Here is a 14667-nt window from a genome sequence, read left to right on the forward strand (position 1 = left end):
AAGGTTATTTAATGAATGTATCTAGTGCATTTTGAAAGTCAATAAGATGTGCGCTCTCTCTCTCTCTGAATTTATTTATTTACCTATATATATATATATAAAGTAATACTCTTGGAGTCCTCAAAAACTTTGTTTACCAATGTGATGGGCCTTGGCCCTCACGGTGTCCCAAGCACTGAAACCTACCCTAAACATCGTAAGTAGCAATCCCTCTTGCATATGGGGAATCTCAGGTGGCCCCAGCTCTATGCCCCGTGCCAGTGGCCCCTGGGTGCAGTGAGACTTCTAGGGCAAGAAGGGGTGTGGGCAGATGGTGCTACCATCTTGAGCTGGTGAAAAGCTGCTGGAGGCTGATCCAGCTAGCACAAGATAACCCCAATTTAGAGCATCAAGGGCCACAAATGGCCCCAAGACCACACAGTAGGTACAGTCTTCCCCAAACTTTGAGTGAAACAGTTATTGTGGAAATCAATCAAAGGTCAGTGCAAAAACCCCTCAAAAAGGCAGTTAGGACCTTGAACTCTCTTTCAGAACCCAGCAGAATTTAATCTTGCCTCTAGTTTATAGCCAAGACAAAAATCAACATGTTCTTCTGCACTGAGGGAAATCAGTTTACATAATGGTACAGTTGGATCATTAGAAAACAGACCAACCAAAACAGCTGACAAATTTCCCTTTCTTGCAGGCATTCCCAAGTAGTAGATTCTTCAGTGAATAATTATTTTCAAAATCACATGAACATACTAATGTTAATAAGAATACTACTTTAAGGTAAAAACTACATACTGCTTAGGAAAAGAAAAAGGGAACAAATAGTGTTGATGGAAAGGGAATTCAATATTTCCAAGACAAATTTGCAAATCATTTTCTAACAGCTTTAGGATATGCTAGTGGCTATCTCTACCACTCAGACAGAAAAAATCCCCCTCAGCCTTCAGCCACCTTCATCTAGTGTCTCCTTTGCCACCTCATGCTTTTTGTTCCCCCGGGAAAAGTCTTCCTTTTCCCATTTTCAGTGCAAGCACATGAATAAGATGGGGAGGTAGGAGTTGTTAATGCTTCTAATTGCTGGCTCCATTAATTAAGTGATGGCAATCTATTCTCTGCAACTAAACAAAATGAGGAGTTGACCTGGTGTATGAGCAGTGATCTGTATTTACACAGAAGGCAGATGTCCTACTGAAGATCAGAGCAACGTCTTGGACTGGGAAGAGATTATGTGCAAAGGGGGGGGGAGGAGGGTTGGAGGTAGGCAGTAAGCTTAAAAAACAAGTATTTGTGTTTCCTTAAAGCATCAGCAGCATGTGCAAAATGAGAGAGCCAACGGCTGTAAAGCTTTTACCATAGCACATGAATTAGAATTCCTATGAGCAACCTAACAATCTACAAGCAAACAAGCACAAAGCAGCATAGGTTAAATTCATTCCCAAGGTAACTGCTGAGTTTAGTGCAGTTACACCAATGTTGAATTTTTCCCTAGAATCATAAACTGCTTTTCCTGTGACCCAGGAAATCTCTCTAACACTCCACATATGAAAACAGAAGCTGGCACAAAAGGCAAAAGCCAGTCTGGTGAATCCGAATAATGGATTCAGAATATTGCCATGAGAGGCAGAGATAAAACAGGTGCAGGCCCCTCTCCATCCTGTGGCAATTGCCTTGGCAGTATGCCTCTGTGCAGGGAAGCTGGGGGATGGGAGGGGAATAGGAAGGTGGCAAGTACATGGTAGGAGACATATTAGCTGGCTGGAACAATGTGCAATGGATCTCAGCAGGTCTGTAGTGGGCAGCGGCTTCGGTCGTATGTCTGAGCCTTCTGGGTGACCTGATAAGGAAGGAGTAGCTGCTACGGAGCAGGAAGATAGCTGGGCAGGAAGAGTAGCAATGGAAGCTGTCTGTGGTGTTCCTTTGTAATATCAGAGAATTTTGGCAACTCCACAAGCACTGCAACCCTTTATAGCTGGAACAGTTCGGATGCTCTGCTAAAGTGGAGAGTTGGTCCAAAGCATTAAAGGACAATAAATACTGTTCACTCTAAATGTAGAGGCTAAGACTCTGTGCACTGAGCTTGGGAATCACACCTGGACTTTTTCCAGCATGGATCTCTACTACAGTGCTAAACTGGGCCAAGTCCTGTGGTATTTACTTATCCAAAGATACCACTGATGTCAGTGGGAGTTTCACCCAAGCACTGCAGGATTGTGCAAACACGGGGACCACGAGGAATTAGACACATAATTCAGTAGATACCTAAAGCACAATGAAAGGCTAGAAGTTCAGAGTATAACTAAAGTGGTTGTTTTAATTACCTGTCGTGGGTGTACAATGAATAATTGTCTGACCCAGTTCTTCATTCTCATCAGTGTTTGGAACATCTGCATCTGCTGTAGCTGAGTAAAGGCAGGAATTTTAGTCCCGAAGTTGTACGAGTTTCATTTTTTTCAAATATTTTTTAACCAGATACTATTTTTTTTAAACCACCTAATTGAGCATCCAAGTATTTTTAAATCATTAAATCTGAAGCAATTAACTCCATTCTCTGGGGATTATATACGCTGAATATATATGCTTTACACACACACACACACACCATACTATTTAGATTCTATTTTGTTCTGGAGGGACTTAAGGAACTCTGCAAAAATCCCCAAGACAAATCCCATGGATGCTAGGACCCAAAAGGAGTTCAAGAAAGGAAGGGGAAGGAACAGGCCACTCACTCCCTTCTTCCTGCTGTTGCTCCATGCCTGCATTAATTCCATTACATCTTGTTTCTCCCCTCTTTTACCCCCATCCCTGTACAGTACTACTGGGCCCCTGAGATGAATGCTATGTGGGGGAAAGAGTGGGAGATGCACTCCCACCAGCAACCCCTCTCCTCCCTTTGCCCTCCACACTCAGCACTCCCTACTACAACATATAGGCATGGGTTCTTGCCATGCCACAATCCTTAGTGCCCACAAAGAATTGTGGGATCTCGCTGGCTCCTGGAAAAGAAATTCAGATGGACTTTGGGTCCCAAGAGTAAGAAAGGTTGAGAACTACTGCTTTAAGCCAAGGCAGCCCGAGCCCATATCAAGAGGAAAACTTGGAAACTTGAAACGAGGGATTGAACTCACAGTTCAGACCCTGTCTCTAAAGGGAGATGGAGATTCTAAGAAATATCCTACTGGTCTCAGCGAGTGCTCTGGGAAGCAAGTGAATAGCAAGATAACTGACCCTGCCAATTTAATACAATGGAAGAAAAATTTATTTTCTAACTGAAACAGGGAAAAGCCTATGTTAGCCAAGCAGACTCATCCCACCTGTTTGGAAATAGGAATTGGATCACAGAGCCAACTATTTTTGTAGCAGGTTCTCATATAATAAGTCTTTAAATGAGTTTCTACATCTGTTTGTTGGAAAACATAATTATCTGCCTGGTCTGGCCTAACTTATGCAATACAGCGGAGCACCTAGTACAATGGAGCACTCACCTCTATCATGATCTATCAACACACTCTGATCGTGGTGGCTGGAATCTTCCATGTTAGAGTTCAAATAAGAGTCACAACCCCAAAATGCACAGCACTGGTAGGCATATGGAACAGACAGAGACCTGAAATACAGGCAAAACAATGAACAATATTAGCTGTCAGCATCTATATTCTTAATTTTTAAAAGTGGCATGCCTCAAAGCTAAAGCTGTTCAAGAGCAGCTTCTTTTTGACACATACATTAATAAAGACCAACTTCAAATTAGATCAGTTATGAGAGTTTCTGAAGAGCTTACACTTTAGGATACTAAAACTAACTGGAGATAGGCAAAAAAAGAGAGTTCTTGATTTTTGCAAAAGCAAAACTAAAGCAGAGGTGGTTTGGATCAGGATTCCATTTCATCTATGCCCTCAGTCTGCGGTGAAGGTAAAGAAACATTCCTCTGGGTTTGGCTCAACTCTGTCTTAAGCAAAGCAAGTTGTTACTAGTATTCATGTTATCACTTGTATATATAGAAATGAAAACTAATCAAGCTGGCTGGAGAGTAACTCTGTTGTGCAAGTAAGTTAATTCCCAGATGACCACATTATTAAGCATGCATCTGTCATCCTCATTGTTCATTTTGTTTACATGAAATCCTTCACAGTGTAAGTCAGGATTTCCTGGTATGCACCTTCCTTTCTGCCAGCAATAGGACATGCTAAAAAATCAGTGCAAAAAACGATGGGAGGGGCTGGTCACATATACAGTCCAGCACTAATTGGTTACAGTAAAAATCTGTGCAAAAGCAGTGGCCTCATGGAGCTTTATCTGAATTTTTCAGGTAAGATGATGTAGCCAACCTGATTGCTAACAATATATCCAACTGTTTTGCCTCTTCTCAATCTATATGGAACAGATTATATTGCTAATATTGGAAAGAACGGTTACTTACCTTTTCGTAACTGTTGTTCTTCGAGATGTGTTGTTCACGTCCATTCCACATTAGGTGTGCGCATGCTGCGTGCGTGAGTGTCAGAAACTTTTTCCCTTAGCGGCTCCCGGTGGGTCCCCTGCCAGAGTGGTGTCACTGCGCCATGTATATATACCCCCGCTGGCCCGACCCCCTCCAGTTCCTTCTTGCCGGCGACTCCAACAGAGGGGTAGGAGGGTGGGTGGTGGAATGGACATGAACAACATATCTCGAAGAACAACAGTTACGAAAAAGTAAGTACCCATTCTTTCGTCTTCGAGCGCTTGTCCACGTCCATTCCACATTAGGTGAATTACAAGCTTACCTTTGGAGGAGGGGAGGAGTCACGAGACAATCGGAGGACCGCCCTGCCTACTGCTGCGTCCTCCTGTGCCTGCTGGTTCACCATGTAGTGGGTCGTAAAGGTGTGCACCGATGACCAGGTGACCACCCTGCAGATCTCCTGGATCGGAACCTGTACCAGGAAGGCTGCGGAAGCTGCCTGCGTGCTGGTCGAGTGGGCCGTGACCGCTGGAGCTGGGACACCAGTGAGGTCATAACACGCCCCAATGCGGTCCATAATCCACGACGAGATTCGCTGTGCTGACACCGGAAGGTCTCGCCTCTGCTCAGCTATGGCCACGAACAGCTGCGTGGCTTTATGAAAGGGCTTGATGCGCTCCAAATAGAATGCCAACACTTAGCGGACATCGAGGGTGTGCAGGCTGCGGTGACTCGGGTCCGCATGGGGTTTGGGAAAAAACACTGACAGACAAATGTCCTGGTCCAGATGGAATTGTGAAACCACCTTTGGGAGGAACTTAGGATGTGGGCGAAGCTGCACCTTGTCTTTGTGAAACAGTGTATGGTGGCTCCGAAGTGAGAGCCCTCAGCTCAGATACCCTTCTGGCCGAGGTGATGGCCACCAGGAATGCCACCTTCCAGGAAAGGTGGAGGAGGAAGCAGGTAGCCAGGGGCTTGAACGGGGGCCCCCCATGAGCTTAGAAAGGACTAAGTTGAGATTCCATGGAGGGACTGGGGGGCATGAGTAAGGGAACACCCTTTCCAGACCTTTGAGGAATCGCCACACCATTGGGTGGGAGAAAACTGAGCTGCCTGAAAACCCTGGGGGGAAGGCGGAGATAGCCGCCAGGTGCACCTTAATAGAGGACGGGGCCAGCCCTTGCTGCTTGAGGTGCAGTAGGTATTCTAGAATGGCTGGCACTGGGGCCTAGTGCGGCTGCACCTGTTGTGACCCACACCAGCACGAGAACCTCTTCCACTTGGCCAAGTAAGTCACCCTGGTAGAGGGCTTCCTACTACCAAGCAGAACCTGCTGCACAGGAAGGGAGCACTGGCTCTCCAAAGCTTTTAACCACATAGCTTCCATGCCGGCAGATGCAGCGATTGCAGGTCGGGGTGGAGAAGCTGCCCTCCGTCCTGCGTAATGAGGTCCCAGTGTAGGGGCAGGGATATCGGGGCCTCCACCGACAGCTCCAGGAGTGTGGCAAACCAGTGCTGGTGGGCCCAGGCTGGGGCGACGAGAATGATCGACGCCCTGTCCCTGTGCACCTTGAGCAGTACCTTGTGCACCAGGGGAATCGGTGGAAAGGCGTATTTCAATTCCCTTCCCACGGGATCGCGAATGCATCGGCTATTAAGCCCAGGCTGCAACCCTGGAACGAGCAGAATTGCGGGCACTGGGCGTTGCCCTCGGAAGTGAACAGGTCCACCCGGGGAAACCCCCACTTTCGGAAGAGCGAAAGCACGACGTCTGCTCTGAGTGTCCACTCATGCATGCAGTAAGACCTGCTGAGGTTGTCCGCCAGCCTGGTTTTGCTCCTCTGGGAGATACACCGCCTTGAGGTGAATGGCATGAGCTATGCAAAAGTTCCAGAGGAGGAGAGCCTCTTGGCAGAGCAGGGAGGAACAGGCTCCGCCCTGCTTGTTTATGTAAAACAAGTCGTGTTGTCTGTCAGGACTGTCACACTGTGACCACTCAGAGTGGCGTGAAAGGTCTGGCACACTAAACGAACTTCCCTGAGCTCCTTCACATTGATATGGAGCAATTACTTTGCTCCCGACCACACGCCCTGGGTCTTCAGGTCCCTGAGGTGAGCTCCCCATCCGAGGTCTGACGCATCTATTACCAGTGTCAAGTCTGGCTGCTGTGCGGCAAAGGGGATGCCTTCGCAAACCACGGTCTGGGACTGCCACCACATCAGGGAGTCCAGCACGTCCCCCGGGGCTGTCACTACCAAGTCCAGAGGGTCTCTGCCCGGGCGGTATACACGGACGAGCCAAGCCTGCAGAGTCCTGAGTCTCAGTCTGGCACACTTGACCACATGTGTGCCTAGCAGCCACAGGCAACATCATAGTGCGGAACTGACACAAGGAGTTCACTGCCTGCTGGATGGCCCAGAATCGTGATTCTGGGAGGCTCGCCCTTGCTTGTACCGCATCTAGGACCACCCCTATGAAATCCACTCTCTGCGTTGGCATGAGAGTGGACTTAGGAACGTTGACCAGGAGCCCGAGCTTGCGGAATAGACTCAGGGCCGTCTGCACGTGGGACCAAACCTCTTCTTCGGACCAACCCGCCAGGAGCCAGTCGTCGAGGTATGGGTTAACTTGAATCCTCTCCCTTCGCAAGAATGCCGCCACCACCGCCATGCATTTTGTGAATACCCGTCAGGCCGCAGCTAGGCCAAATGGTAAAACCGCAAACTGGTAATGTTCTTGGTTCAGGGTAAAGCACAGAAATCGGCGATGCGCTGGGTGGATGGCGATATGAAAATACGTGTCCTTTATGTCGAGGGCAGCGAACCAGTCTCCCGGATTTAGGGAAGGGATGATGGTGCCCAGAGAGACCATGCGGAACCGGGCCTTGACTAGGAACTTGTTGAGCCCGCGCAAGTCTAGAATGGGATGAAGGCCCCCTTTGGCTTTGGGGATGAGTAAATAGCAGGAGTAGAACCCTTTTCCCCTTAGGTCTAAGGGTACTATCTGTACCGCCCCTGCCACTAGAAGCAAGTGAACCTCCTTTTCTAGGAGATGCTTGTGAGAAGGGTCCCTGAAGAGGGATGGGGAAGGGGCATGGGGGGTAGACAGGGAGGAAAACTGTAGTATGTACCCGCTTCGCACCGTGCGTTAACACCCAATGGTCTGACGTAATGCTGGACCACGCACGAGAGAAGCGGGACAGGCGGTTGAGGAAACAAGGGGATGGATCTGGTAGTTGATCTGATACGCTGTCCTCGAGCGCACCTTCAAAAGCCTGGCTTAGGGCCTGGCTGAGATTTATGTTGGCCTTGGCTCTGGCCCGGCCTATTGGAGTTATTGTTATTATTGCGCTGTCTCCTGTTGTCTCGCCTCGCCTGCGGTAAGGTTCCTGTTGAGGATGAGGCTGGTGACCACGCCCGACGCGACTGTCCTGGCTGATGCGTCCGCTGAGTCCAAGGACACTTGGAGGGAGGTTTTTGCTACGGCCTTGCCTTCCTCCACCAGGACCGTGAACTCCTGCTGAGAGCCCTGTGGGAGGTTGTCCCTAAACTTCCCCACTGCCGCCCAGGAGTTCAAGTTATGCCTGTTGAGGATGGCCTGTTGGTTAGCAATCCTCAACTGAAGGCCCCCTGACGAATACACTTTCCTGCCAAACAGGTCTAGGCATTTTGCCGCCTTGGCCTTGGGCCTGTTGCCCATGGTGCTCTCTCCCATTTACTGCCGAGACTACCAGGGAACATGGGCTCAGGTGGCAGAACAAGAAGTCGTATCCTTTTGATGGGGGCGAAGTACTTGCGCTCCACACCCTTGGCTGTTGGTGCGCTGGATGCCGGGGTCTGCCATATAGTCGTGTAATTAGACTGACTGGTCTTAATGAGCGGGAGCGCTATTCTGGATGGACCTTCTGGGCTCAGAATGTCCACCATGGGGTCCTCCTGCTCAACTGTCTCCTCGGCTTGGAACCCCAAGTTATGGGCCACCTTACGTAGCAGCTCTTGGTGGGCTTTCTGGTCTATTGACGGAGATCCTGTTACCGCCGTGCCTGCTACAGCTTCATCAGGGGATAACAAGGAAGTTAGCAGTTGCTCAGCTTCCTCCGGCTGGTCCCCCTCCCTCAAGGTAAGGGGTTCTGCGTCGGGCTGGGGCCGGTGGCCATGGAGTGGCACCGGGCATGGTGCCGGGCTCTCTGGTCTCTCGCTCGGCAAGGCTAAAGGTGACTTGGACACCATAGCTTCCCTTACGGAAGAGCGTCGGTGCGGGGAATGGGACTGCTGTACCGAGTAGCTGGCCCTGGAGGGAGCACCTTGACGCTGGTGGTAGGCCCAAGGGGTCCAGAAGGGCCAGTGCCATGGCGGTCCCCACTGTGGTTGCCCCCCAGTTTGTTGATCCCTGCTGCGGAGCCCGCTGCGGGTAGCTGTATTGGCCCGAGTCGGCGCCGGAGTCTGGCGATGCCGAGCGCAAGGGCCACAGCAGTGCCATTGATCTGTGTCGGCAGGAGGCTGATGATTAGCTTCTTGCTGATCGGGAATGGGACTGGTACCACTGCTCTCTGGACCGGTACCAGTACCTATAATCCCGAGACCGGGACCGGTGCCTTCTGGGAGCCCTCATGATTCCCAGCTCGTCTCCTCCTGGTGCCTGTCCTGGGGGGGTGCTGGGGAGTGCCATGTGTCCTGCACTAACTGCACGCGTTGACTCACTTCCGGTACCAAGACTTTCCTCTGAGACAAGGGTAACTGGGAGTCCACCGACTCTGAGCTCGACCGGGACCAATGCCGGGAGCAGTGCCGGGACGGTGACCTTGAGGGGCGCACCATTGCCAGCTTTCTCTTTGATGGCACCCTGGGTCCGGGTGCCGGAGGCTTCTCCCTGGCTGGGAGGGGGCTTGCTGTCGACAATCCGATGAGGTCTTTTGCAGCCTCAAAGGTGTCAGGCGTGGAGGGCTGATCTATTACACCCTCAAGCCCTTTGTCAGCACTGTGTTCACTTCTGGCTGGACTCGGTAGCACTTGTGGCGCCAGTGCCGAAGTTGGTGCAGTGTCCATCCCGCTCTTCCCTGTACCCGGGGCCTGATATGGCACCGGTCTCCTTTGTGGGGAGCATCCGCGCCCCTCCTTTGGTTTTGCCTTTGGCCGCACCAGGGAAGATGAGCGGTGCCAGGGTCTCGTATGGTGTCCAGAGGCTGATGGCTTGTGGTGCTTGGCCGGTACTGGGTCTCTTAACGACTTCAGGGCGCTCTGCACCGAGGAGGCTGGGGCCAGTGTCGGGCATTCCAGAACCGATGGCTGCAGAGCGGCCTCCATCAGTAACTGCTTCAAGTGAAAGTCTTGCTCTTTCTTTGTTCTTGGCTTAAAGGCCTTGCAGATCTTACACTTCTCTGGCTTTGGCTACACTTACACTTCAAAGCGCTGCCGCGGCAGCGCTTTGAAGCGCTAAGTGTAGTCAAAGCACCAGCGCTGGGAGAAAGTTCTCCCAGCGCTGTCCGTACTCCACCTCCCTGTGGGGAATAACGGACAGCGCTGGGAGCGCGGCTCCCAGCGCTGGGGCTTTGACTACACTGGCGCTTTGTAGCGCCGCAATTTGCAGCGCTGCAGAGGGTGTGTTTTCACACCCTGCTGCAGCGCTGCAAATTTGTAAGTGTAGCCAAGCCCTCTGTTTGGTGAGCTTCCCCCAGGCAACGTAGATAGGAGTCGTGGGGGTCACTAACCAGCATAGGCTTACAGCACATGGGGCAAGCCTTAAATCCTTGGACCTGTGGCATGCCTCGTGGCCCGGGGCGGGTGCTAGAATCCTCCAAGCACCTAATCTATTAGTGTCCAACAAGAATGAAATGCTAACTAACTGATAACAGCTATGTACTTCTAAGGCTAAGGGATTGCTTCTCCTACGAGAGCAAGAGGTTGTTCCAGTGCCACGACGGACGGTAAGAGGGAACTGGAGGGGGTTGGGCCAGTGGGGGTATATATACACAGCGCAGAGGCGCCACTCTGGCGGGGGCCCTGCCGGTCCACCGGGAGCCGCTAAGGGAAAAAATTTCTGACGCTCCTGAATGCAGCGCTCGCATACCTAATGTGGAATGGACGTGAACAAGCACTCGAAGAAGTAGTTATTTTTCTTTCAAGATAAAAGAAAATTAAGGTGGAAGAGGGGGGGAAATAGTACAATAAACCACACATAGCAAATGGGGCACTGAAGAGATTTAGAAAAGGGGTGCATATTCAAAGAACCACCACAAGATTCATCAGGTAGGTTGCACTTTGATTTCTGAAGCATGGTCTCTGTACTCTAAAACTATGGCATTTTCCTCACCACTCTGGTAATTCCTGCTCTGGAAAGTGGAATTTTGCAAGGCTCATGTCAAAATATGGTAACTCTTACCAGTCTAGAATGCCCCTGTGCTAATCAATATTAAGCAATGTACATAGGTATACAGTATTTTGGGATGGGCGTACTTCTAATTACCCTTACAACAAAATCTCACAAAACCAACGTCATTCTGAGTCAAGGCTATAATAGAAATCCTACAAGAACTGTATTGTGCCTGGACACTATTTATATGCTCATCTTGGAGGAGTATCAGAATAGTGAATGCCATGCTACAGTAGTTCTCAGCTTTTGGATCAAAAAAGCCGAGTCTCTTGTTAACACAAGACTGAACATCACGAACTCCTGGGACTGAATCCTAGACGTCTCCGACTCTTTCCTCTGGTCTTGGACAAGTAACGGTCTTTGCCTCAATTTTCCCATCTATAACAATTCTTACCTGCTTCATAGGGCACATGAGAATTATGTTTCTATAGGTCTCTGAAAATGAGAAAAGCTACATAATGGTCTGATCCAAAGCCCACCAAAGTCAATGAGAGTGTTTCCATTGATTTCAACAAGCTTTTGGATCAGGCCCTAAATACCTACTGTTGTTATTGTGCTGGGCCTCACAGAATAACCAGCATTTGTATAAAGGATTGGGGTGGTGGAATCACAAGCCAGCTCCCATTTTCCAGATTCAAGGAAGTGGACATGCTCAGTCACTGGCAAATGGGTATTCACAGGTGTCTAGAACTACATCCATACCATTACTCCAATTCAGATATAAGGGGTTGGGTGGAAGGCTGTCAAGGATTCCAAGAAGGACAGGTGAGAGCAGCCTTATGGAATAAGAATGGTCAAGATCTCCCTTGACCTATTACAAAAATCCAGCACAACTGAGCTTAGTTAATAGGAACACAGTGGCCTTAACTGAATGACTTGACTTGTGTCACATTGTTTGTTCATCTAAATGCTATTTTAAATGTTCATCTGAACAGTCTTTAGTTTTATCTACCAACATACCGGAGCTTCACAAAGTCCTTTGCTGACAATGCTTCTTTCAGCTCGAAGTTGCCTGCAAGTTTAAGCTGGTTTAGTCCATTCAGTCCTTCAGTTGGAAATGAAGTCAGCTCATTGAAACTTAAGTCTCTGAAACGTGAATATTAAAATTGTTACACACGGTTAAGTCTGAAGACCCCATGGCATGTTTCTGATCAGTAGGGATCTGCTCTAGTGTTTGTTGGCTAACATTCTGTCCTCCAAACCCCCCATCAAGCAGCATGTCTTCCCTCCTCCACACAAGAGAGAGGAGAGCCTCATTTCATAGCTGTGCGTGTAGTCTGGGGATCTCTAGGGAGGAAAAGGGATATAAAATGCAAACACACATCAGTTTTGAGTGAGAAAATTTTACCATTTCAGCAATTTAGTGCTGGGGGTGCTGGTTTATTGCACAAAATGGCCTACTTACAGATTAGTTATAGCACCAAGTGTAGTAAATGCCTCCTTGTGAACCTGCTGGATCAAGTTTCTACTGAGATCACTGCAATTAATAAAAAAATGCCATTTAGTTTGTAATTTCACTGAAATTTCAGAATAACCATTGTTTGGGAGCTCGGTAAGTGGCAGTCACATTATACCTCTGAGAGGAAAGTCAAGTAATCTGCATGGTTTAACAACATTTTGGTATCTCCATGACATTTTCCATATAGAATCATGTATACATGGGCTTAATCCTGCTAGGTGCTGGGCATCTGCAGAGAGGTGAGAACATAAGCTCTTTGGGACAAGAACAGGTCTTATTTTATATCTGTACAACACAATGGGACTCTGACTGGAGCTTTGGAGTGTTACTTTAATATAAATAAGATGGAGAGAGCAGCGAGTTTTCACATGCAGGATTAAGCCTGGAGGCCTTACACTGTAGTGACTAACTGCTGCTATTATTTACACAATAGCAGCTGTGAATTTCTGGGATCTCATACCTTCCTTTTATTAGCTCCTCAGTAAGTAATGTACACGTTCGTATTATCATTTTAAGTCCTAATGTTTACCAATAAATTGTTTCATATTATAGATCTACCACCATCAAGTAAAACACATATAGTAGTGCTCCAGCAAAAACATTAACACGACAGCGAACAGCCAGAAAAACCTCCCAAGAAATTTAACCTCTATTGTTCTCAAACTCCTTACTATTTGTCCATTTAAAAGCAGGCATGCCAAACACGTGGAAAAAACCCACAGAAATTGGGCTAGTTTTTGGCTTGTAGTTTGTTGCTTGTTTGGCTTGTAGCTTGTCTGGCTTGTAGCAGCTTGTTGCTTTTTTTTTTTTTGATTGGCTCCCGGCAAGCAGGGGCCAAGGGGGGCAAGCAGGGGCAAGGGAGGGAGAGAGTCAGGGGTGCACAGCGGGCCCACCACAGTCCCAGATTGAAAGCCGGGGGGGGGGGGAGGATCTAGTCACAGAGCGTTGGGGTTCTTAAGAATTGGCTTGTTTTGGCCTTGTTTTGAAATGGGATTCTTTGATTTTTGGCTTATTGTGAAAGTCGGGTGCGTATTTACTGAAAGTTGGCAACTGTGTTCATGTTTACTACTTTAGGTCTGGGAGAATGACATTTGCCCTACTTTACTTATGCTGCTTTTTGCAATTGACTTCAGGTAAAAATAGTTAACTTAATTATAAAAATGACAAGAACCCCTTTTTACCAAACCTGGTATGCAAAATACATATTTTCTCGCAATGTGTTTATATTAATATATATAAATATTAAGTACAGAAAAGAGTAAAACTGGTGCCTAATAAAAACAGTAACTATTGTATAGATCACGGTTAGCTTTGCCGTGGGATATAGAACATCTAGCCTATTAATACAAGACACATTATTACCTTCAAACCCACAAATTAGTTATGAATCATAATTTACATCCCATAGTATTCAGAAAGTAAAAAATAAGTAAGTAAAAATATATGTACTTACAGGATGCGTAAAGAAGTTAGTCCCTGAAAGGTATCTTCTTTGATTTCCTGGATTTGATTATGTTGTAAGGAACTGGAATGCAAGGGGGGGAAAAAAAGTTTAGAGGCTAATTTCCTCCAAAATTAGGAATATTTGGTTTTTGTTTTTTCCCTCATCTCTTAGTATATTATCCTCTACTGCTTTCCCCAGTCTGTTTCTCAACAGATCTAAGCAAATCAGAACAATGAGAATAAGATAAGAAAGATACTAATCAATACCATTGACAGATGAAATTATTTTTCTGATCATCCCTCCATTTTGGGCCCACTGTTTAAATAATTGTTCTCCGCTTCACCACAATATGCATGGCTATTTTCTCTTGAGGCGTTAATTCAATATTTGGAGCCCCCTTATGGAGTTTCCAGCCCATTTTAATTCACAACCCGTTTGGCAGAGGTGAACATTGACAAGTGAGGTTTGAACTACCTCCAAGCCGTAAGTGTCACTTTGTGACACAGATGCACCTTGGCATTTAAAACAAACCTACTCACTTCCAGGTTGAGATGATTTAGGCCAAGCTCCAACCCAGTGTGAACTATTACTTCTTAAAATATGGATTTATAAAAGGAAAACACTGAGAGACCCTTCATTATACAAGAACTAATGGGCAGGTTATATTTCCAATTCATTCTCTTCCTCTGCGCACATCTGACAGTCAACATTCATTGAGGTGCTCCTGCATTCTAGGCCATAAATCTGAACTCTAAGGAACATGAAGGCAAGGTAGCTTTAGCGGAGGGCAACTGGCCCCAGAACTTGCTGCCCTTGATAGAAAACTTGATCTCTGTTGGACTGACAGTCAGAGCACAGGACAAGATTCATCTGTATACCTGCCGGTGGATGAAATATCAACCCTTTTCTCTAAAGGCAGCAGGGGATGGTGCATTTTTATGCTGCCTTCAACCACAGGACTGT

At 47.7% G+C, this 14667-nt stretch overlaps 1 protein-coding gene across 2 annotated transcripts in view; it reads right to left on the bottom strand.

The window, feature by feature from the left end:
* The window catches only part of LGR4 (leucine rich repeat containing G protein-coupled receptor 4), a 135636-nt gene that overhangs the window by 3793 nt on the left and 117176 nt on the right, over window positions 1-14667 (bottom strand). Inside the window, exons 13-17 of one of the 2 annotated variants that reach the window (XM_045015525.1) lie at window positions 13714-13785; window positions 12207-12278; window positions 11762-11887; window positions 3477-3598; window positions 2310-2384 (exon numbers count right to left, since the gene is read on the bottom strand). In XM_045015525.1, the coding sequence (XP_044871460.1) occupies window positions 2310-2384; window positions 3477-3598; window positions 11762-11887; window positions 12207-12278; window positions 13714-13785 (467 nt within the window). Of the gene's footprint in view, window positions 1-2309; window positions 2391-3476; window positions 3599-11761; window positions 11888-12206; window positions 12279-13713; window positions 13786-14667 lie in introns of both variants that reach the window. The other variant, XM_045015523.1, reaches the window with a different exon arrangement.

The sequence above is a fragment of the Mauremys mutica genome, chromosome 4 (genome assembly GCF_020497125.1).
Source record: "Mauremys mutica isolate MM-2020 ecotype Southern chromosome 4, ASM2049712v1, whole genome shotgun sequence".
NCBI classification, from domain to species: domain Eukaryota; kingdom Metazoa; phylum Chordata; order Testudines; family Geoemydidae; genus Mauremys; species Mauremys mutica.